At 49.6% G+C, this 22,718-nt stretch overlaps 2 protein-coding genes across 4 annotated transcripts in view; one reads left to right on the top strand and one right to left on the bottom strand.

Moving 5' to 3' along the window:
* The first annotated feature begins 1,027 nt into the window (after positions 1-1,027).
* LOC122120280 (putative testis-specific Y-encoded-like protein 3) lies at positions 1,028-3,895 on the top strand. The gene has a single exon (XM_042694470.1). The coding sequence runs from the start codon at positions 1,129-1,131 to the stop codon at positions 2,155-2,157; it is 1,029 nt and encodes a 342-aa protein (XP_042550404.1). The 5' UTR covers positions 1,028-1,128; the 3' UTR covers positions 2,158-3,895.
* A 6,729-nt stretch (positions 3,896-10,624) lies between these two features.
* The window catches only part of Tm9sf4 (transmembrane 9 superfamily member 4), a 52,251-nt gene continuing 40,157 nt past the window's right edge, over positions 10,625-22,718 (bottom strand). For all 3 annotated transcript variants that reach the window (XM_042694462.1, XM_042694463.1, XM_042694464.1), the window contains exons 11-18: positions 22,564-22,645; positions 22,397-22,472; positions 20,199-20,282; positions 17,617-17,792; positions 17,099-17,162; positions 16,100-16,219; positions 15,401-15,490; positions 10,625-12,562 (exon numbers count right to left, since the gene is read on the bottom strand). In XM_042694462.1, the coding sequence (XP_042550396.1) occupies positions 12,413-12,562; positions 15,401-15,490; positions 16,100-16,219; positions 17,099-17,162; positions 17,617-17,792; positions 20,199-20,282; positions 22,397-22,472; positions 22,564-22,645 (842 nt within the window). In that variant the 3' untranslated portion in view covers positions 10,625-12,412. The remainder of the gene's footprint in view (positions 12,563-15,400; positions 15,491-16,099; positions 16,220-17,098; positions 17,163-17,616; positions 17,793-20,198; positions 20,283-22,396; positions 22,473-22,563; positions 22,646-22,718) is intronic.

Here is a 22,718-nt window from a genome sequence, read left to right as displayed (position 1 = left end):
TGTCTGTATGCACCTGGGAAAACAGTGGGAGTCAATCCTTCATATTCCATCTTTGGATACCTTAAAAAAAAAAAAATGGGCTAGGAGGGGAGAGGTCAGTCCTTCATATAGGGTCTTTGGATACATAAAAATAACAGGCTGAGAGGGGAGAGGCCAATCCTTCAGTATCTGCTGGGCAAGAAGCAGCTGAAGGCATCTGGAGGTGGTGTGGAGGTCCAGGCAGAGATGGAGACCTGAGGTATCCTGACCTCAGGCACAAGAATGGGAGCGGAGACCACAGGAGTGTGGATACATTTGCAGAATCATGCCTGACTCAGTCTACCCAAGCCTCAGATCCTGTATGTACAAGTCCATGCTTGGTAAAATGTCTGGCAAAGGGAAGCCCCTGGGTGGAGCACCCATGAAGCAAGACTTGCTGGGCTTCAGCCACCCAACCCAGGATCCAGCGTGTGAGGGAAGCAGGCAGATGCCACCTGCTCCCTGGCTGGCAGCGATTTAAGACATTCCCTGGCCTCTGATCGGCAACCATCCGTGCCTTCCTTTCTCTACATGAATATTTCCAGCACCTTCATGTATGTGCCCCACGATGATGATCTCGCAGTCTGGATCTGGTCCACCTTAGCAAGGTGGTCTGCATAATTGTCCTGCGGAAGGCTGTTCCCAAGCGGACTCGCGTGAGAGGCTGACACGGGGACGGTCACGCCCGGCGTGCGGGGGGGCGGGGGGGGGCGGCGGCGGCCGGTTCTAACCGAGGCTGGGGGCTGGGCCCGTCCCCCTGGTGTCTGCTCCCAGCTGCTCCTTGCTTGGGCCCCAGCGCGCGCGACTAACCCGGGACCCATTCTGCTAGGCGCTGGCGCTCACGTCCCGACTACCCGGCAGCCCCTCACCCTTGTGCTACAACTCCCGGCCCCCACCCCGCGGTGGAGGGACCCCAGCAAGTCACATCCGGAAGGGGGGGTGAGGGGCGGAGCGCGCCGCGGAGGAGGGGGGTAGGAGGAGGGAGGAGGAGGGGAGGGAGAAGGCCGCCTTCCCGCCGCTCTTTCTCCGAGTCGCGCCTACGCCCCTGTCGCCGAGCCCGCAGTGTCACCCGCGCGCCCCCGGGCCCTCCAGCCACAGGCTCTGCAGGTGATGGCGGACCAGGAGTCCGGGGTTCCTCCGGAAGCCGCCGCGCGCCCTCCGCCAGGCCCTGCGCACGAGCCGGGTGCGCGCCTCCCCTCTGCGGCCTGCGGGGGCCCGGAGCGCCCGGACCCCGCCGAGGCCCTGGGGACCGCTCCTCCGGCCCCCGCCGCGGCAGGCCCCGGCCCGGAAGGCAGCCTGGACCGGGCCGAGGCCCCGGAGCCGGGCCGCGCAGAGGGGTTCGGGGCCCCTGCGGGAGCCGGCGACAAAGCCGGGGAGGCCACGGGCGAAGAAGGCGCCATCGGTACGGAGACGGAGGCGGATAAGCAGCAGGTGGAGGAGGAGAAGCCGGAGGTGGGCGCGGAAGCCCGGGGGGTCCTGGGGCCCCTAGACCTGGGCGGTCTTATTGTGGACCCGCTGGAGGCCATCCAGTGGGAGCTGGAGGCCGCGAGCGCCCAGGCCGACAGGGCCTACCTCCGGCTGGAGCGCAGGTTCGGCAGGATGCGCAGGTTGCACCTGGCCAGGAGGAGCTTCATCATCCAGAACATCCCGGGCTTCTGGGTCACCGCCTTCCTGAACCACCCGCAGCTGGCAGCCCTGATCAGCCCCCGGGATGAAGACATACTCTGCTATCTGATGAATCTGGAGGTGAGAGAACTCAGACATGCCAGGTCAGGTTGCAAGTTCAAGTTCCGCTTTTGGAGCAATCCGTACTTCCGAAACAAGGTGATTGTGAAAGAGTACGAGTGTAGATCCTCGGGTCGAGTGGTGTCCATTGCAACTCCCATCCGTTGGCACCGGGGCCAGGAGCCGCCCGCCCTGATCCACAGAAACCGGGACACGGTGCGAAGCTTCTTCAGCTGGTTTTCACAGCACAGCCTCCCAGAGGCTGACAGGGTTGCCCAAATCATTAAAGATGACCTGTGGCCCAACCCTCTGCAGTACTACTTGCTGGGGGATAGGTCTCATAGAGCCAGGCGAGGCCTCGCAAGGTGGCCCACTGAGGCCCCTTCTAGGCCCTACGGATTCCAGTCTGGCTAAGTCCTGCCCTGGCCCGCAGTACCTACATGACACCTGTCTCTTATAGACCTTCTGTTTGCCTTCTCTGGATGTTGGGTGGACCCAGCCCCAAGACTGGTTTTCATGGCCAATCTCTACAGTTCCCATGTGACTTTCTTGCTGGTCTGCATCAATATTGTGTGACTATCATATGCCTCTGCGTTCACCACAGGCCTCCCCCCCTCCCACCCCCCAGGCTCTGGACCACTACCATCTTCATGGCCTGAAACTACCTGAGGGCCTCCCAACCACTTTTTTTCTTTTTCTTTTCTCATGAGCAACTATGAGGTGTCACAAGACCAACCATTGCATCTTTGAAGTCTCAAGCTTTAAGGTCTTGTCACCCAAGATGAAGTGGGCACACTTGGAAAGGAGAGAACCACCTGACTTGGACATTCCATGGCCTCAGGCCAGACTCCCATCAAATGGACTACTGGGCACCTGGCAGCATGGGCAGCCAGATGACCGGGCAGGGTGAGGCCTAGGGTGAGTGCCCAGCAAAGGATCCTTTGCATTTAACACTGCTCTTCTTGCCCCATATTGCCTCCTCACCACTGCCTGAGCTGTGCTCCACTGTGCTTGGCCATCACCTTTCTGATGAGCTTTGCTCAGGCCACAGTCATGCCTCGTGCCTGATCCCATGCTCAAGAGCTGCCTAGGGATGCAGGCAGGGGCCTCCTGCCCTATTACCTGGAAATAGCGCCATCATCTGATCCAGGGGGACAGGGATGGGATCTCTTCCAGGAGCCCCATTATTGAGCCTACACAAAAGCTGGGTCCTTTGCCAGCTCCCCCTGTGCCCACCTACCAGGTTGAGGTGGCTATAGGGCCACACTATTTTTTAAAATGACAACTCAGAAACAAAGTAACTGAACAAGCAAAGCTTTTGCCAACAGCAAAGGAGACAAACTTTCTTGAACTCAGCTGTCTCTCCAGGGGGAGAGCTTGTCCTGTTAATTGCTTGTGCTCTCCACTCCTTTGTCTTATCCCTTCTTCAAAGCGGGGCAGTCAGTGCTGGGCAAGCTATACAGAGAGCAGGAAGTCCCCAGGGGCAGGGAGAGTTAATCATTGTACACTGTATTCATTTAGAGGCACTTCACCCCTGATTCTCTTCCTCCAGGTCCCTTTCTGTGTTGTCTTCCCTCCTTCCCCTGCCCATGGGTTCCTGTATGTTTAAGAGCTGAGCTGCCCTAGCAGGCTTGTCCTCTCCATTTTACACAAGGCCTTGTCTTCTGGGACATGGGGACATAATGGTGGGGAGCAGAGAACGTAAGTCAGAGCAGCTGCAAAGGAAGGAGTGGCTGACAGCTCTGGGTGGAGGAGAGAGCTCCTGAGTCTTGTGAGCTTTTTTCTTTCACCAATATTTTGTAAATTAGAAGACTAATAGAACACTACAGCTTCACAGGTTTTCTTACCTGGGCCAGGTATCACTGGTGTGGTTAGAAAGCTAATGCTTTAGGCTCTTTATTTTGCTACTTTTGTCTAAGTCCTCTGTACATTTCCTTCGCTGTTTGAGCCCCCTGGGAAATGGAGCTGTACATGCCTGCTTATTGCTGTTAGTTGAGAACATTTGTAAGTTCTGCCAATGTAACTGTTCTATGTCACTTGGAAACTTCCATGTCTGTACACTGTAAATCAGTTGTGGCCTGATGCTATATAACCCTGCCTTACAAGGAGAATTGGAGTACAGTGCATCTATAGAATAACTTCTAGGAGGAAATCTGTGACTGATCTCTGGCTGCATCTGTGACTGATGGTCTGTGTGGTTCTGTGCCCCGGTGACCATGTTGCTAATGACATTGCTGCAAAATGATATCGCTGCTTCTAAACAGAAATATTCCCCGTGGGGTTTTGTCCAATTTGGCGCTTTTGTGTTCTATATGCATGATGGAAAATAAAAACCTTTTGGTCTAGGGAAAAATAACTTAGGTCATGTTACTCCCCCTTCCAAAACCCTATACGGGCAAAGCCCCCAATTCCTTTTATCAGCTGGGGAGCTGACTTGTCTGGTCCTTGCTGGCCTCTCTGCTCTGCACACTGGCTTCTGCTACTCCCAAAATACAGCAAGCATGTTCCAGTCTCAGGTTTTGCTTTTCCCTCTCTCGGGAATTTTCCTACTGCAAGAGGAGGGAAGAGAAATCTGAAGTTCCTACAATTTATTCAAGCCTCAAACACCATTTTCCCACAGGCTTCCCGGCCCAGCCTCCAAGTTTCCCCTTGTCTCTTGTAACTGAGGATGAGCTTTTCTTGTCCTCTTTCTTCCCCGTCTCATGAGAGTCAGGAGACCAGCGACCCATCCGTCTGCTGCTTTCTCCCATATGATTTAGTAACACTCCCAAAATCATCAGTGAATGACCTTATCAAGTGTGCTAGAACTCTGTGTGAGGCTCTGACAAGATAAAGAATGACGCCAAGTTCCTTCCCAAAGGAATTCAGTTGGGTGGAACACAGTAAAGTGAAATACTGGGCTCACAAGTGTAATCCTAGCTGCTCAGGAGTCTGAGATCTGATGTTCTGGGTTCAAAGCCAGCCCTGGCAGGAAAGTTAATGAGATTCTTATTTCCTATTAACTACCAAAAAGCCGGAAGTAGTGGTAGAGTATCAGCCTTGAACAGAAAAAACGAAGGGACAGTGCCCAGTCTGAGTTCAAACCCTAGTACCAGGGCAAAAAAAAGGGTGTGCTGAGGGATGACTACAGTATATTGTCTAGCCAGTCTTCACCTCTGTGGTGAAGAAGGCTACTTCTGGCAATTACACCAGGACAAGAGGCCCAACTGACACATACCAGTTACATCAAGGAGTTAGAACACAGTTAAGTCCAGCATGGCCAACAGTTTATCCCAAGCTGTTGTGGTGTGAGGTCAGATAGTAGACATCTCTCAAGTCAGGACACTGGAGCTGGCCTTTGAAAAATGGCAGAAGTTTAAAAAGCCAGTTCCTGCTTGGGGAGTGGGGAGCCCAGCGGTAGAGAGCTTAGCTAACTTGGGAGAGGCCCTGGATTCACCTACAGCACTGCGGATAAACAATTAGAGGGTCTAGAAAAGGAATTCCTGGCAGAGCAAGCAGCATGAGCTCAGGAATAGGGCATCAAGATATACTACGTGTTTGGGGTATAGGATGATGTGTGGCTGCCTGGAAGAGGCAATGATGGATGAGGAGGTGCGGGAGGCCACTCGTGAAAGCAGGTACTCAAGATGCCAGGCCAAGGCTTTATCCTGTGGAAACCAGGAGGAGTGTCAGCTATGGTTCAAAATGAGGCTGGAGGGCTAACCTCTAAGATCTTCAGTTTGGACTTAGCCATCCTTCCAAGATACAGCTTTTCTGGGAAGCCCTCCATGATTGTCCTAGCCTGCAACAGTCTGCCACCTCCTAAATATAGACTAAAACCAAGATAGTGGAACTGGCTGGATTCTACCCTCTGGGCCAAACACCTGTCCTTGATGCTCCCTGGAGAAGTCAAGGAGAGCTGCAAGCATGCTGGAAGCTGGTGACCCCGGATCTACCTGACCTGTGCTTGTGGTTATCAAATTGCTCTTTGGTTCCTCCTGCCCAGATTTGGGCTCTGCAGCATTCTGTATGTTCTTAGCTCCTAGACAATGGTCCTAATTTAATGGAGGTACTTACCTGCTCCTGCTGCTATATGTGCTAAACTTAGCACTGTGGCAAACACATGCTCCTCTGCCCAATGGGGTGTATCATCTTCAGAACCCATTCTTTATTTTTTTTGGTCGTGGGCTTGAACTCTGGGCTTAGGTGCTGTCCCTGCACTCTTCAGCTCAAGGTGAACGCTCTACCACTTGAGCCACAGTGCCACTTCCAGTTTTCTAGTGGTTTATTGGAGATAAGAGTCTCACGGACTTTCCTGCCTGGGCTGGCTTTGAACCGTGATCCTCAGATCTCAGTCCCTGAGTAGCTAGGATGACAGGCGTGGGCCCCCGGCGCCCGGCAGAGCCCATTCTTTCTTGTTCACTAGTTTGTGCCCTATCACTCACTCGCTTATCCAAAACACAGCACCTCATTTCCAGCAGATCATCTTTGGGGTTCTTGACCTCAGGTCAAAGGCACAAGCATGCTAAAAAGTGAAATGGCCACCAGCAGTAACTGAGCATCTATTCTGTGTGGTGTCACGAGTGGACATGGCAGTCAGAGTGATTTTCTTTTTTTAAGAGATTTTTCTTTTGGGGTCCGGTCGTGGGGCCTGAACTCTGGGCCTGGGCACTGTCCCTCAGCTCTTCAGCTCAAGGCTAGCACTCTACCACTTGAGCCACAGCGCCACTTCTGGCTTTTTTCTTTTTGCTTATGTGGTGCTGAGGAATCGAACCCAGGGTCTCAGGCATGCAAGGCAAGCGCTCTACCACTGAGCCACCTTCCCAGCCCTCAGAGTGATTTTCTAACCCAGAGTCACACCATGGCCTGCTCCAAACTCTGAAGGCTCCAGTTCTTGTCAGCTGCTGGTGGCTTATGCATCTATAATCCTAGCTACTGAGGAGACAGATTTGAGACAGATCTGTCAGCTCAGGCAGGAGAGTCCATGAGATTCATCTCCAGTTAATCACCAAAAAGCTGAAAGTGGAGGTGTGGCTCAAGTGGTAAAATGCCAGCCTTAGCTAGAAAGCTCAGGGACAGCACCCAGGTCCTGAGCTCAAGCCAGAGTACAGGCACAAAATAAAAACTAAAAAACCACAACCAGCTCTGAAGGGCTTACAAGACTCTTGTAAGCTCCTTCTAGGGCTCCAAACCTGGCTCAAGATCTTCTTGGAGCTGTGCACCAGTGGCTCATGCCTGTAATCCTACTCAGGAGGCTGAGATCTGAGGATCACAGTTCAAAGCCAGCCTGAGGCAGGAAAGTTCATGAGACTTTTTTGTTTTGTTTTGTTGGTCATGGGGCTTGAACTCTAGGTCTGAGCACTGTTCCTGAGCTCTTCAGCTCAAGGCCAGTGCTCTACCACTTGAGCCACAACACTACTTCCACTTCTGGTTTTCTGGTGGTTAATCAGAGATAAGAGTCTCACTGACTTCCTGCCTGGGCTGACTTTGTACTGTGATCCTCAGATCTAAGCCTCCTGAGTAGCTAGGATTATAGGCGTGAGCCACAGGCACCTGGCTCATTCATGAGACTCTTATTTCCAACAAACTACTCAGAAAAAGCCAGAAGTAGCTCCGTGGCTTTAGTGGTAGCGCTCTCGCCTTGAACAAAAGAAGGTCAAGGACAGTGCCCAGGCCCAGGTCCAGCAAAAATAAATAAATAAATAACTTTGGACATTATTTTTCGGTCTGAGAAAAATCTATCTCAAGGTGTTGGAAGTATGGCTCAGTTGGTAGAGCACTAGCCAATGAGCAAAAGCAGCAGGTATTGAGTTCAAAAGAAAATCCATTTCCAAACGGTAGCAATTACTTGTAATCTCTAATTGCCTTGATTATAGATAGCTCAGAGGACTTTGACATTTTTCCCTAAGGATTTCAAGGAAGTCCCTGGCTTCTGCTTCCCCTGCTCAAGCAGGCGAACCAAAGCCAGGGACTGTGAGGCACCAACCACAGCTGACTCAGGCTCTTGGGCAGCCAGCTGTGGTGGAACAGGCACACCAGCCTGAAGTCTGCTAGGCTTATGGGTGGCTGCTGCCTGCTACTCACCACAATTCCACATCTTTTCATGGCCCTCAGCCCATTTCTTCGTCCAAAGGAGAAACTGAAACTTCATTAGGAGGAAAATTCCCTTCAGAGGGCTCACCCCTCACCCCCATGTCACTCAAACTCTCTAAGCAAATAATCAGCTCAAGAATGAGCACTGCTCTGGATTTACAACAAAACAAACATGAAAAAAACCTGTAAGCACAAATCTACAGAACCAAACTGTTTCCAAGTAACTTAATTCCTCAAACAATGCTCAAATGGATTCACAGGATTATTAATATATTCCAGATCCAATGAGGTAAAAATCTACAATCTCTGACATCCAACGAAATATCAAGCCCATACAGGGGCAAACAAGCCACACAGGAAAGCAAGCAGCCACAACTGGCAACCGAAACAGGTGTAAAAGAGAAATATACAATACCCAGGCTTCGAACTCAGGGCCTCATGCTCTCAACCTCATCGCTGGCATTCAGGTGAGCTATGCTTCTAGTTCAGTGTTTGGTTGGTTAATTAAAAGTAGTCTCACACTTTAACGTAGGGCATTAAAATGTGATCTTTTAAGGCTCAGCTTCCTGAGTAGCTAGGATTACAGGTGTGAGCTATTGGCACCTGGCCAAACCATTCTACTTTTATTCTCTATGTTCAAAATGTTAGCTCATATATGGTCTTTTGACATGATCCAGACTATTTACAAAGGCACAAAACCCATTCAATGGGGATATCTCAGTCTTTGTAATAAGTGGTGGGAGAACTGTGCGTCCATCCACATACAGAAGGAATTTGGGGTCCTCACTGCTTCCACAATGCCCACGTTGCTCTCTGTTCCCACTGGAGTTCAGGGGAAGCGGGAAAGGAGATCTTTGCATCTTGACTGTAACAAAGCAGACTGCCTGCAAACCCACTAGTGGTAAAAATGTCTAGGAAGCAACTGGTTGCAAAAGGCCTGGTCCTGGGGCACTCTGTGTAATTAAACCTCATTATAAGTTCATTGGCCTTTTCATTTGCAAACTCCTTTTCAGCATTTGATACAAGAAGTGGCCAGGACTTGCCAACAGAGCTGAGCTTCAGCTATTAGTAGCTTTTTGGAGGTAAGCAATATCTATCTAGTTGGCCTTTTGGAAGACACCAAACTCTGTACTACCTATGCCAGACACATAATAACTATGTCAAAAGAGATTCAACTAGCTGACTGCTAGAGGTTCATGCCTGTAATCCTAGCTACTCAGAAGGCTGAGATCTGAGGACCACAGTTCAAAGCTAGCCTGGGCAGAAAAAGTCTGAGATTCTTTTTTGTGTCCATCGTGGGGCTTGAACTCTGGGCCTGAGTGCTGTGCCCCAGCTCTTCAGTTCAAGGCTAGTGCTCTACCACTTGAGCCACAGTGCCACTTCAGGCTTTTTCTGCTTATGTGGTGCTGAGGAATTGAACCCAGGGCCTCATGCATGCAAGGCAAGCACTCTACCACTGAGCCACCTTCCCAGCCCCACTTCCAGTTTTCTAGTGGTAATTGGAGATCAGAGTTTCACAGACTTTCCTGCCCAGGCTGGCTTTGAACCATGATCCTCAGATCTCAGCCTCCTGAGTAGCTAGGATTACAGGCATGAGCCACCAGTGCCTGGCTGTGATACTCTTATCTCCAATTAACCACCACAAAACTGAAGTGATGCTGTGGTTCAAAGTGGTAGAGCACTAGCCTTGTGCAAAAAAGAAAAAAGAAAAGAAAAAGAGCTCAGGTATAATGCCCATCAGGCCTTGAGTTCAAGCCCCACAACTGACAAAAAAAAAAAAAAGACACTCAACTAGAGTCAGGTGCTAATGGCTCATGCTTGTAATCTTAGCTACTCAGGAGGCTGAGATCTGAGGATCACAGTTCAAAGCCAGCCTGGGCAGGGAAAGTCTGTGAGGCAATTATCTCCAATTAAACACCGGAAAGTTGGAAGTAGAATGGTGGTTCAAGTGGTAGAGTGCGCCCTGAGTTCCTGCCCCATGACTAGAACAAAAAAATGAAAAAAGAGGAAATAAAAAAGTCTCGGGCTGGGAAGGTGGCTCAGTGGTAGGGTGCTTGCCTTGTATGCATGAGGCCCTGGGTTCGATTCCTCAGTACCACCTAAGCAGAAAAAGCCAGAAGTGGTGCTGTGGCTCAAGTGGTAGAGTGCTAGTCTTGAGCAAAAGAAGTTCAGGGACAGTGCCCAGGCCAAGTTCAAGCCCCAGGACTGCCCCCCCCCCCCAAAAAAAAAGCATTAAAGAAAGCTTTGTGCCTGGCGCCAGTGGCTCACACCTGTAATCCTAGTTTCTCAGGAGGCTGAGATCTGAGGATCATGATTCAAAGCCAGCCCAGGCTGGAAAGTCCATGAGACTTTATCTCCAATAAACCACTAGAAAGCCAGAAGTGGTGCTGTAGCTCAAGCGGTAGAGCACTCACCTTGAGCTAAAGATGAAGAGCACAGGGACAGCACCCAAGCCCAGAGTTCAACCCCCATGACTGACAAAAAAAAAAAAAAAAAAAAGCAGCTTTTTTTTTTTTTTGGTCAGTTGTGGGGCTTGAACTTTGAGCCACAGCACCACTTCTGGAGATAAGAGTCTCAGGGAGACTTTTCTGCCCAGGATGACCTGGAACTGAGATCCTCAGATCTCAGCCTTCTGAGCAGCTAGGATTACAAGATGTGAGCCACTGGTGCCTGGCTTGATCTTCTCTTTAAAATGAAGAATGAGCCACTGGCACCCCACAGGAGATGAAGCTTTGAAAGCAACCATTCCACCCAAGCTAACTGGGGGATGCTGTCATACCCCGCCCTTACACATGACTTGAGACACAACAACAGGACAATGGTATTTTTATTTACAATTAGACCAAAAAAAGGCATACAGGCATTTTTCTTTAATTAAAAATAATGATGATTTAAAAAGTCAAAAAAATCGACAATGGTTGAACCCTTGGAAGAGTCCCATTTCCTCACTCCCTCCCAAAAGAATCTCTTAGGGAAAATATTCAAAATTTGAATGAACAAAAGACTCCTGATCATTCTCTACTGTTTGGGTCCCCTTCTCTCCAACCTGATTCATGGTGGGTGCTGCCTGGTGCTGAGGAGTCACTGTGAGGGGAGACTGAGTTCACTGGTTCGACTCTCGGCACTGGAGCTGGCCTGGCCCCCAGTAGACCGGGGCAGCGAGGGCTGGGTGCATTTTAAGCATCACCAGCATCCTGAGTTATCTCACAGTGGGGTCCCAAAGGACTCAAACCCCAATCTCACGTTAGATTTGGTCTCTTGCAATGTAAGAGTAAATGTCTGTGACTTGCGCGGGGTAGGCAGGAGTGGGAAGAGCTGGGGGCTTGTAGAGGCACCAGGCCGGCTACGTGACCACCTCTTTCCAGCCTGAAGACCCTGGGGAAGGAACAATCAAACTTACCTTCATCTTCCTCTCACAGCAGTTTTCTGGGTAGCCTCAAAAGAATTAGGGTGGGAGGTGGTGGGGTTGGGTCTGGCTAGAAGAACTGAGAAATGCTGAGTCCGGGGTATGTCAGGGAAGAGTGTGTCCTTCCCAGACACCTAAAGGAGGGGATCTGAGGACCCGAGGCCTCCTCCTTCTGCCCTGGAAGTGGGGCAGGAGGAGGTCTGCCACCAGCTCACTTTGACAGAGTGGCACCCCCAAGTAAAGGATGGGGGCGGGGGAAGGAAGTAATCCTGAAGGGCAAGTACTCTAGCAGCCTCAGCCACCCCTTCCCTGACAGACATGTGGACACTTGGGTCTGCAGATACTTGGCCCCAGGTCCAGGGTTTCTTGGCACAAGAACAGTTCATTGCAGGACTCTTCTCTTCCTCTTCACTGGTTAACAGACTCCAGCTGCTCTGCTCAGGGAGCGTCCTGCTGTCCTAAAGAACCTCAGCCAGCACTTCCCAAGACCTCCTTGTAGCAACCAAGGCCTCAGCTTGCTCCTGGTGAGAGGATGAGTGGAGGCACAGCCGGGGGAGAGGGAGGGAGAGGGTCTGGCGGAGGCTGGTTGGCACCGAGGGCGCTGTCCAGGTTAGGCCTGTGTTATGTCTCGGCATTGGCGGTGAGGCTGGGCAGCGAAAGGCTCAGAACCCTTACTTCTGGCCCCCGTGTTTCCTTTTCCAGTTAGTGGTAGGATGGCCAACAGCCCTGAGGAACTGGGGTAGAGACAGTGACCAAAAACCAATATCTTGGTGGATTTATCCATCCTGGATCCATTTGCTTTAAAAAAACAGTAACAGCAACAAAAATGAACGAAGGAAATAAAACCTCCAACCAAAAATAAACCTGAATAAACAGGTCAGAGAGCTCTTAGCGGAGGGAATTTTTTTTAGCACTGAAGAAAAAAAAAAAAAAAAAAAGGGAAAAGACTCCCACAAAACAAAACAAAAACAAAATAAAAACTCATCCCTCACAGAATTGGAATAAGATGAAGAAAAATGTAAGGTTTATCTAAAGGCCTCCCCACCCCCACGCAGCCCCAGGATCCAGGAACACCGTGCCAGGAGTTGCATTCCAAATGAGCAGGAGTATTTTATTTCGTGTGCCTGCAGTTCCCCCACGCAGGGTGGCTTCCTGTCCGAGGACATTGCGGGCCTGGCCATGGTCCACCCGTCAGTCAATCTTCACAGCAGCATAAATCTTGCGGACAAACATGTAGGCTGCATAGAAGCCAATGGTGCCCGTGAGCAGCCAGAAGGACAAGACCATGAGGGCCGTGTAGCCAAAGTAGAGGAGAGATGGGATGAACTCGACGATGTCCAGCTGGGGCAAGGACAGAGAGAATGGAGGAGTGCTTTAGTGACAGGCAGCCACAGCTAACTGGGGTCCTTACTCTCACCCTCATCTTGTGCTGAAATGGCCACCTGGCCAGGGATGGGGCCAGCTGAACCCTCATTTGCACCAGAGCCTTGAATCCTGGGACTCTCAAGAGGCCAGGTAAGAACACCACAGGCAAGAATGGTCACGGTTGTGCCACTGCCTGGTCCTTCACAGTCCCCAACAACTCTGGATGGCTGGGACAGCAGCCAGGGAGTGGGGAGGGATGTTCTAGGAGAATTATCTAACATTTCCTTTTTTCTTTTTTTTTTTTTGGGTCCGGTCATGGGGCCTGAACTCTGGGCCTGGGCGCTGTCACTCAGCTCTTCAGCTCAAGGCTAGCGCTCTACCACTTGAGCCACAGCACCACTTCCGGCTTTTTTCTTTTTGCTTATGTGGTGCTGAGGAATCGAACCCAGGGCTTCGAGCATGCAAGGCAAGCGCTCTACCACTGAGCCACCTTCCCAGCCCTAGCATTTCCATCTTAAGGACAAAGAGTCTTTACCAGTTTGCCTCAACCTTCATTCCTCTCCTCAAGCAAGCTGGTCACCTATGTAAACATTTCACAATGACCTTCCCTTCCCCATCTTCTTCTGTTTTCCTCCCTTCTCTCCTCTCCCTTCCCCTCCCTCTCTAGTCATTCCCTCCACCCCCAACCCATTCCAGCCTAAGGCTTGACTAAGGGCCTGATCTTTTTTTTGCTGAAGGCTAGAGTTCTACCACTTGAGCCAGAGCTCCACTTTTGGCTTTTTTGGTGCTTAATCAGAGATAGGAGTTTCATGAACTTTCGTACTCAGGCTGGCTATGAACTGCAATTCTCAGATCTCAGCCTCCTGAGTAGCTAGGAATATAGGCGTGAGCCACTGGCACCCAGATTCACGGTAACTTTCATCTTGGAGGATGTCAGCATCCTCTGTGACTGGGGTAGAGTTTGAAGGTCTGGGAAGAGGTATTAGGGAATCTGTGTGATGGTACTGTTAGCAGAGACTGAAATCTGGAACTGTGGTATCAAAATACACCCAGGGTGCCAGGTTTGAGTGACATCTAGGGCTCATGGACAGATGCATGGCTACAAAATGCCAGGAGCCAGCAGAAAATAAGAAGTAAAAAACAGAAACAGACCTTCTAAGTCACCTCGTCAAGCTCCATCTCCTATCTGACCCAGAAGTATTCTTCCTTTCTTTTTTTTGTCAGTCATGAGCCTGGGTGCTGTTCCTGAGCTTTTTTGCTCAAGGCAAGTGCTCTACTACTTGAGCCACAGTGCCATTTCTGGTTTTCTACTGGTTAATTGGAGATAAGAGCTTCATAGACCTTCCTGCCAGGACTGGCTTTGAATCGTGATCCTCAGATCTCAGCCTCCTGACTAGCTAGGATTATAGGTATGAGCCACCAGCATCCAGCCCAGAAATATTTTTATGGCTACAGATAGGGTGAGGGTAACAGGGACCTGGGCAAGGTGGGAGGGATGGGCACTGGTCAAACCAGGAAAGGGATGAGCAAAATGCAGGCTGGAAGGGCCCTAGATTTATACTGTGGCTGGAAGAATGGGTGCTTAGACAGAGAAGGCAGAGTAGGGCAGGAGGAGGAAGGACAGGAGGCTATGAAAAGATCTCTAGCTTTTGTCCAACATAGTTTCCTGTCTTCCCTCCTCCAAGAGTTCTGAGAAACACTCTTGCTATCTTGTTCAGCTGGGGACGTTGATTGTAGTACAAAACCTAAGCTGTAAGTGGGGATGGGAGGGAAAAAGTGAGAGAGAGCGAGGGAAGAGGTGACACTGTCAAAAAGGAAATGTATTTATCTGACATGTAACTGTAACCCTCTATATACCACCTTTATAAAGCAGGTCAATCAATGCACAGTATTCTGCTGGGCTGGATAAATCTGAACAATGGGCATATAACCTCAGCAGAGCCAATGTAGTCTTCCCTGGAATAAATATGCAATGGCAGAAGACCTTTTTTTTTTTTTGGTGCTGGTCATGGGGGTTGAACTTAGGATCTGGGCTCTGTACCTGACCTTTTTTTTTGTTTACAGTTATAGTGCTCTACCACTTGAGCCACAGCTCTGCTTCTGGCTTTTTTGGTAGTTTATTGGAGGTAAGAGTCTCATGGGCTTTCCTGCCCAGGCTGGCTTTGAATCATGATCTCAGCTTCCTGAGTAGCTAGGATGACAGGAGTGAGCCACTGGCACTCTGTTAAAAAGACCTTTTACTCTGAGGCTTCTAATGGCCATCTTCCCACCTTGTGGAAAGATCCTAGTTGCAGACTGAAGCCAAAAGAGACATACAGATTAAGGTGTGAGCACAGAGCTCTGATATTTTTCAGATCCTGGATCTAATAACACCTGAAGCTAGAGCAGCAATTCACACTCACTGTAGAGATTAGATTTACCCTAAGAATCCTAGAAATAGGACTAAAGTCTGCTAGGTGCTGGTGGTTCACACCTGTAATCATAGCTACTTAGGGTAGAAAAGTCTGTGAGATTCTTATCTCCAAAATAGCCAGTAAAGCAAGGTGCTGGTGGCTCACGCCTATAATCCTAGCTACTCTGGAGACTGTAATAGGAAGATTATGATCAAGTCAGCTTAGGCAGAAAAGTATATGAAACACCTAACTCCCAATTAACCACTAAAAAGCCTAAGTGGAGCTGTGGCTTAAGTGGTAGAGCACCAGTTTTAAGTGAAAAAGCTAAAGGACCCGGAGATGCTGTTTTTTTTTTCCCCCCAGCATCCTTGTTGCCAAGCCACCTGAGGGGACTGAGGAGATCCCCTAAAGAGAGTGGTACCTTGTTAACAAAGTAAAAGATGGCATAGACCAGGACGTAGAATGCAGATCCCCCGGATACAAGGAAATTCCTCCACCACCAGCGGTAATCCTGAGGAAGAAGGGAAGGAAGAGTGACCTCAAGTCTCCAAGGCCTTTACCCACCATGTTTTCCAGATCTATAGAATCATAGATGAAAGATAACTTTTATTGTTTATAAATTATACCTGACAAAAAAACACTCATCAGAAAAAAGTAGTAAGAATGTGTTTTCATGAGCCAATGCTTACCATATGTCAGGCACTGTTCTGAGTGCTGTATATGAATTGGCTCATTTAGTACCTGAAGCAGCCTCCCAGTAGGTATGTAACTGTCCCTGTCATGCTGGGACACAGCAGCAGGCACGGAGGCTGCTGGTCTTTCCCACTCTGCAAGAACTAGGCCTAGAAGCAAGGTAGGCCTCCACTCTGTACCTGCCAGTTAAGAGAAACTACTGGAGTGGACTCAATACTGAAGGTCCTACTGTCCTTCACTGAGCTGTGGTGACTGTCCCATACAACCCAAGCGGCGGTAGGTATCATCTACCAGTGTGCAAATGAGACCCAGCAGTTTGGAGAAACACATGACCCACAGAACCCAGACATAGGCTTTGCATAGCTCTACCAACCTGTTCAGTGCTAAATCCAGCCACTCCAGCCCACCCCTTCCCTCTTCCCCTCACCTCTGCACATAGCTGGAAATACACCATGACGATGCTGATTTGTGAACAGGACACCACCAGGATGATGAAAACGAGGAACAGGAAGCCAAAGAGGTAATAGAACTGATTTTCCCAGATGGCCTGTGAATACACCAACGTGGTCTTCAGCTGGTCTGCCTCAGCTCAACTGTCCCTCCCCTGAGGCAGGAATGGAGATGCCAGCATGGCACTATTGGGTCTGGCATGGGAGCAGCGGAAGAGCCAGGTTACTCTTAGGAAGTGCTCTGGGTGATCATGCTCTGGGTAGGTCCTGGTCTAAATCTGCCAGCATGAACAGCGGCCACCACCTCTCAGGAGCTTACCCATGCCAGCCAGGGGCTATGCTATACCGCAGGTGAGCTATGCAAGCTTGGCCTTTTATTTTATTTTGGTGGTCCTGGGGTTCTGACTTGGGATCTTGCACTCACTAGGCAGGTATTCCTCAGGAAGGGTAGACATTTGTAGAGTGCTGACTTGGAGCATGGCACCACTAGTGCAGGGCATGTGGCTGAGTCAGCTAGACCTACATGAAGCTGGCATCTTCCTGCTGGCTTTCACATGGGCACTTTCAGACAGAAGCACTCCTGGTCACCATAGCAGCATTTACTAAATGCCAAGAGCCTTTGCATTTGCTCTAGCTTGGCATCCTGGGAATGTTTCCGCCTACTTACCTCAAGTTTTGGATAATGTTGACAGGTAAAGACAGGAAAGGACCCAGAAATGGAAGCAGATGGAACAATGCTATCAATCATGCCTGCAATGATGGCAGTGACTGCCTGCAGTATCAGAGAGCAGCATCCATGTACCAGACAGGTGCACATGACATGCTCCTTTAATTCTGAATGCTGTCCCTTCAGACAGGACTGCTAACTGACTTCAGGGTGAAGAGCAGGGCTCTTGCACTTTCATAGGCAGTGGGAAGGAGAGGAGGCCTGTGGAGCCGCATAAGTGGAGGGGGAGGGTAGACAGCAGTGTACTTACACTAAAGATGAAAAACAGCTCAATGAACATGGCACCAAAGGGCAGGATTCCAGCCATGAGGATGCTGCAGCAGAGAATGAGAGTTAATAGTGCTCAAGTCCTGGCCACAAGGAAGCCAGGTTCCCTCCCAAGACTACACAGGTGGTGATCTCTGTCTTTTCCATGCTGTGCTACTATGACAACCTTGCGAGAGGTTGGCCTCTTTCTCCTCAGTTCATAAGATGAGAACTGAGGTAGAGAGGGTGGGTGGCCTTAACCTGTGTTATCAGGCCCTTTGTCCCTCCCCTTCCCTGTCCTGGTTCATATGACAACACCACGTCTAGCTGCAGCCTGGCCCCATTCATTAGGCCACCTTGCATAATGTCTACTAGTGTACGTGCTGCTGACCGTTGGGCACTGGCTACTTCACCCTGGGGGAGAGGCCCTCTCCCATGGCCTCCCCAGCAAGTGGCTTAGAGTGCTGGTGTCGCCCACCCCACAGGCCCTCCTTCTGCTCTTGCCTCTGCTAGAAGACTCACCCCACAAATCGGTTCATGTACCACCTCTGTTCAGGGATCTGCCGGGGAATCTGGTTGGTGCGTACGGGGTTGTCATATGGCTGCTTGCGAAAGCCAAAGTAGTAGCCCAAGTAGACGAGGGGCAGGGATATCCCAAACCACATGCATAGCAGAGCCACCATGGTGGGAAATGGCACCTGTAGACACAGCACTGTGAGGCCCCCACCAGGCCGATGCCCAAGATGGGGGTTAGACAGGAGGGAGGGGGACATCCTGGACTCCCAGGAAGGAGAAGCCACAAGCATGGCAGGCCACCTCAGTGGGGAAGGGGCTTCTGACTCCTCTTTGCTCAAGAGCTCCTGGTCAGAATCTGAGCCAAGAACTTCCTGTGAGGAAAGCAGGGAGTGGCTGGGGGACCATCTGTGCTCCCAGTGATGAGGGAACGCCACTTCCCAGGAGCTTGTCATCCAGGGAGCAAGGGGGAGAAAAGGAAAGCAAAGGACTGAGAACCTGAAGGGAACACAAAGGGAAGGAAATGACATGTAATCCACTAAGTGAAGAGAAAAAGGGAAGTAACAAGACTGTACAAAGTGATTCCAGTCCCTTCAAAACACCACCACAATACACTTCTAAGTGAGAAAAGCAGGTTATAACACTGTACATTTAAGACTTCACTTCAGTAAGAATATAGTATTTATATGGATCTGTGTCGAGAAAGGTCTATACCAAAAAAGTTTAACAGTATTTTTCCTAATGTGTGAGGATTGATTTTTCACGTTCTTTCTCATCTTCTGTTGTGATTATTAAGTTGTTATAAAATTCATGCAAAGCTAGGTACTGATGACTTGTGCCTGTAATCTTAGCTACTCAAGAGGCTCAGATCTGAGGACCACGGTTTGAAGCCAGTCTAGGCAGGAAAGTACATAAGACCCCTATCTTCAATTAACCATCAAAAAGCTGGAAGTGGAGCTTTGGCTCAAGCACTAGAGTATCAGCCTTGAGTATAAAAGCTCAGGGACAGCTCCTAGGCCCTAAATTCGTTATAGGACACACACACACACACACACACACACACACACACACACACACACACGCCCAATATTATTACAAGTACCATGTGTTTATAATTCAGCCTTGAGTATAAAAGCTCAGGGACAGCTCCTAGGCCCTAAATTCGTTATAGGACACACACACACACACACACACACACACACACACACACACACACACACACACACACACACACACACACACACACACACACACACACACACACACCCAATATTTATTACAAGTACCATGTGTTTATAATTCTGCTTTAAATTATATAATTCGATTTTATTTATTATTTATTATTTTTTATTTATTTATTTTGGGTCCAGTCGTGGGGCCTGAACTCTGGCCCTGGGTGCTGTCCCTCAGCTTTTCAGCTCAGGCTAGCACTCTACCACTTGAGCCACAGCGCCACTTCCGGCTTTTTTCTTTTTGTTTATGTGGTGCTGAGGAATTGAACCCAGGGACTCAGGCATGCAAGGCAAGCGCTTTTTATTATTATTATTTTTTTGTTGGTTGTGGGGCTTGAACTCTGGGCCTGGGCACTGTCCCTCAGCTCTTAAGCTCAAGGTCAGTGCTCTACCACTTGACCCATAGCACCACTTCTGGCCTTTTGTTTATGTGGTGCTGAGGAATCGAACCCAGGGCCTCAGGCATATGAGGCAAGAACTCTACCGCTGAGCCACCTTCCTAGCCCATAATTCCATTTTAAATATATCTATTAAAAAGTTTGAAAGAACATGTATTAAAGATTTCTATAGTATTTGTCTGGGTGGTTGGACTGTAGGTTATTTTGAATTTCTAAACTCCTTTGTACTTTCCAAAATTTCTATGAGTGTTAGAATGCACAACTGGTAGCTAGGAGGAAAAAGCTGAAGCGAGGAGGAACACAGGTATAAAAGAGGAAGTGAGAGGACGATTAGTTTCTCTTCCTTCAAAGGCTTCCTAAGCCTCCCTGGGACTCAATTTGAACCTCACCCAGGGACCCTAGGGATGGGGCAGGTGGTTCTGCATGCTGGGGTGCAAATGCCTGTCCCACCTCTACCACAGCGCTAATTAACTAAGACCCCATTCTCCCCACCCATCCCACTGAGGCAGTTGCTGGCAACAGTGCCTGGGACTGGCAAGTTGCCTACTCTCAGAGCCATGTGCCTCTTCCCATCTTCTCCTTCCACCTACAGGGGCTGGTTGCTGAGGGCAGACACTAGGAGCAAAGCCCTGTTATAGGACACTGGCCCAATTTACTTGCACCTAGCAGCTCTCGCCTGATGAGATAGGGGAATTCCCCAGCTGAGCCCTGGCCTATGGAAACCGCCCTTTCAAGAAGTGAACTTTGGCCAGCTGTCCACAGAGAGACCAGGGACAGGCACTGGTGACAATGGGCAATGCTGGGGAAACCCCAGCCAACCTTCAACCCCCAAGGTTGGGAATAGAACTTTGGGAACTTAGAAAAGGGAAGAAACAGCAGGAAGTGACCTTGGGGAACAGGGCTAGACACCATTGGCCTTCTGTACTGGGGAAGGACTGGAAGGTGGAGGAGGGGCACTTACCGCTCCTGACGAGTGCTTTCCCCAGATGAAGCAATTCAGTATAAAGCAAATGCCAAAAACCACTCCAGGGTACAGGGTCGCCGTCTGGGAGCAAGAGGAGCCAGGTTGGGGAGTGTACTTTGGGAGTTCCTTGGGACCCAATGGAGCTCCCCCACCACAGGCTTCAACTGGTCCTGGTCCTTTAGAACATAGCTCAATCTCAATTCCTTCTCTCGCCCAGAGGTAGGCCTGCAAAGGCCTCTCAGATCCCTGGAGCTGCTGCTTCCTTGCTTTCAAGCCACCATAATTATAGAAAAGTTCTACTTAAGGTTTTTGGCCCCCAAGTAACAGCATTTAGCAGAACCATACTATGATGTGGGATAGCTGGGGTGTACTAAATACGTTTTCAACTCTGGATAGATACTATCAACTCAGGTTGGGGTCATTTGCTTTTCTCCAAAAGATGTAGTCCCATCACTCAGAATGTCATAGCAACTAAATAACAGTTGCTGAATACATGACTAAAAGGCTTCAATCCAAACCATCTAGAGTAATGCTCAAATATTAGGGATGGCAAATGGCAGGCTTTACATGTCCCATCTAACCCTCACTGTAGGTTTAGAAATGGACTAATAGCCCCTTTTCTTACTTTTTCATTTTTTGCAATACTAGGATTTGAACTGAAGGGCCTGTGCTTGCTAGCCAAATGCTCTACCACTTAAGCCATTCCTTTAGCCCACATTATCTCTTTTAAAGATGAGGGTATTGGCCAGGAGTGGGTGGCTCATGTTTATAATGCTAGCTTCTCAAGAAGCTGAGATATGAGGATCATGGTTTGAAGCCAGCCCAGATAAGAAAATCCATGAGACTCTTATCTCCAATTAACCACCAGAAAACTGGAAGTGGTACTGTGGTTCAAGTGGTAGTGTGCTCACCTTGAGCTGAAGAGCTCAAGGCTAATGTGCAGGCCATGAATTCAAGCCTCAGGATTGGTAGCAAAAAAACAAAAAGAAAGAAAGATGAAGGCACTAAGGCTCTTTTCCTCCCCCACATTTGTTAAGGGTAAATCCAGGAAGGCTAAGACTCTAGAGCCCATGTTCTGGGAGCAAGAGGGGACAGGTTGGGAAGCTGCACTTGAGTGGATCCGGAGGACCCTTCGGGGCTCCCACATCAGAGACTTCAAACCCATCCAGCTTAAGTACAATTCCTTCCCTAACCCAGAATCAGAGGTTCTCATCAAAACCAGAGATCCTCAAGTCAGAATCTCTGGGACATGGATCTGAGCACAAGAAACCAAAGCTCTAGACTTATACTTGAGTCCACACTGGGACTACCAGGCTTAGAGATTGCTGTCACACCATAATGACAACAGATCTCAAGTTTTTTTTGAGCAATCGAGCACTCAGCCTCTACTGCCAGTTCCATCTTTGGGATGCCAAAGATGCCCTTCCTACCAACACTTGGTGATTGTTCTATCCCAAGGTTTCCTGAGTGCCCATGCTGTACCATGGGCCTTACGTACAGTCTCTCCATCCATATAATCCTAAAAGCAGATAACCCCATTGGAGACAGGTAAGAAATATGTAGGTCCAGGACTGGGTCTGGACAATTCCCCAACCCAAGCATTCTCTTCTGGCTGTTTCTCCATGCTCCAATGTCAATTCATCCCATCCTATATTCTATTCTTCACCCTGATGTGGAGCAGGAATTCCTCATATGCCTTTCTGGTTGAAATTTATGATCTAGACACTATCAGAAATGAAGTCTATTTATTAATAAAGGAAAAAGCTCCAGGGAGAAGGGGCTCAGGACTCCTTGAGGGGAGGGAAGGACAGCAGCTTATCTTTCCTAGAGAGCAAAAGGGCCATCAAATCTGGAAAACAGTACACAATTCTCTCTATACTGTTAGCAGAGTGTTCTCCTGTGTCAAGTTGACGGAAATTCTGCATCCTTGTATTCTTTTGCTCGAGCCATCCAACTATCAAGGCTTAAAATACCTAAGTTTAATGCTTTCTGCTTATAGACAGGGCAAGTAGGGCCCTGTGATGCCTTGTTTGTAGCCTATGGGTAAGGGCCCAAAATGGCTGGCCCTCGGCCTAAGCCCTTCCTGCTGTCACACCACCATTCAGCTTCCACTAGCACCCAGGGCCACTCCTGAGAGGCCCAGGACAAAAGCCTCTCAGGCTCCAATGACACTGGGAGAAGATCAGGATACTTACACAGAAGGCTCCTTTTTTCCACCGATGGCCTTTTAGAGTGCGATAGAGTCGGCCAGCAGAAAATCCACCAAACACCCTGTGGGAAAAGGCAAGGTCCATACCAAGGAGCAGTTAGTGGCATGAAGCAGGTTTGGCTGGCTTCTGGGAGCTTGCTCACATACACCTACCCCATGAACATGAAGAGGAAGCAGGCTGTGGTCATGAGTGCTCCTCGGCTGGAGGGTGACAGCATCCCAAGCATGGCCACAACTGCGGAGGGAGGGAAGGCAGAGTCAGAGGGGCTGATTGCCAGGGCATCAGCTCCCACAAGAGTGGGGGAAGG

The sequence above is a fragment of the Dipodomys spectabilis genome, unplaced genomic scaffold (genome assembly GCF_019054845.1).
Source record: "Dipodomys spectabilis isolate Male_0828 unplaced genomic scaffold, ASM1905484v1 ptg000175l, whole genome shotgun sequence".
Lineage (NCBI taxonomy): Eukaryota > Metazoa > Chordata > Mammalia > Rodentia > Heteromyidae > Dipodomys > Dipodomys spectabilis.
This window is presented reverse-complemented; position numbering and strand designations above follow the sequence as displayed.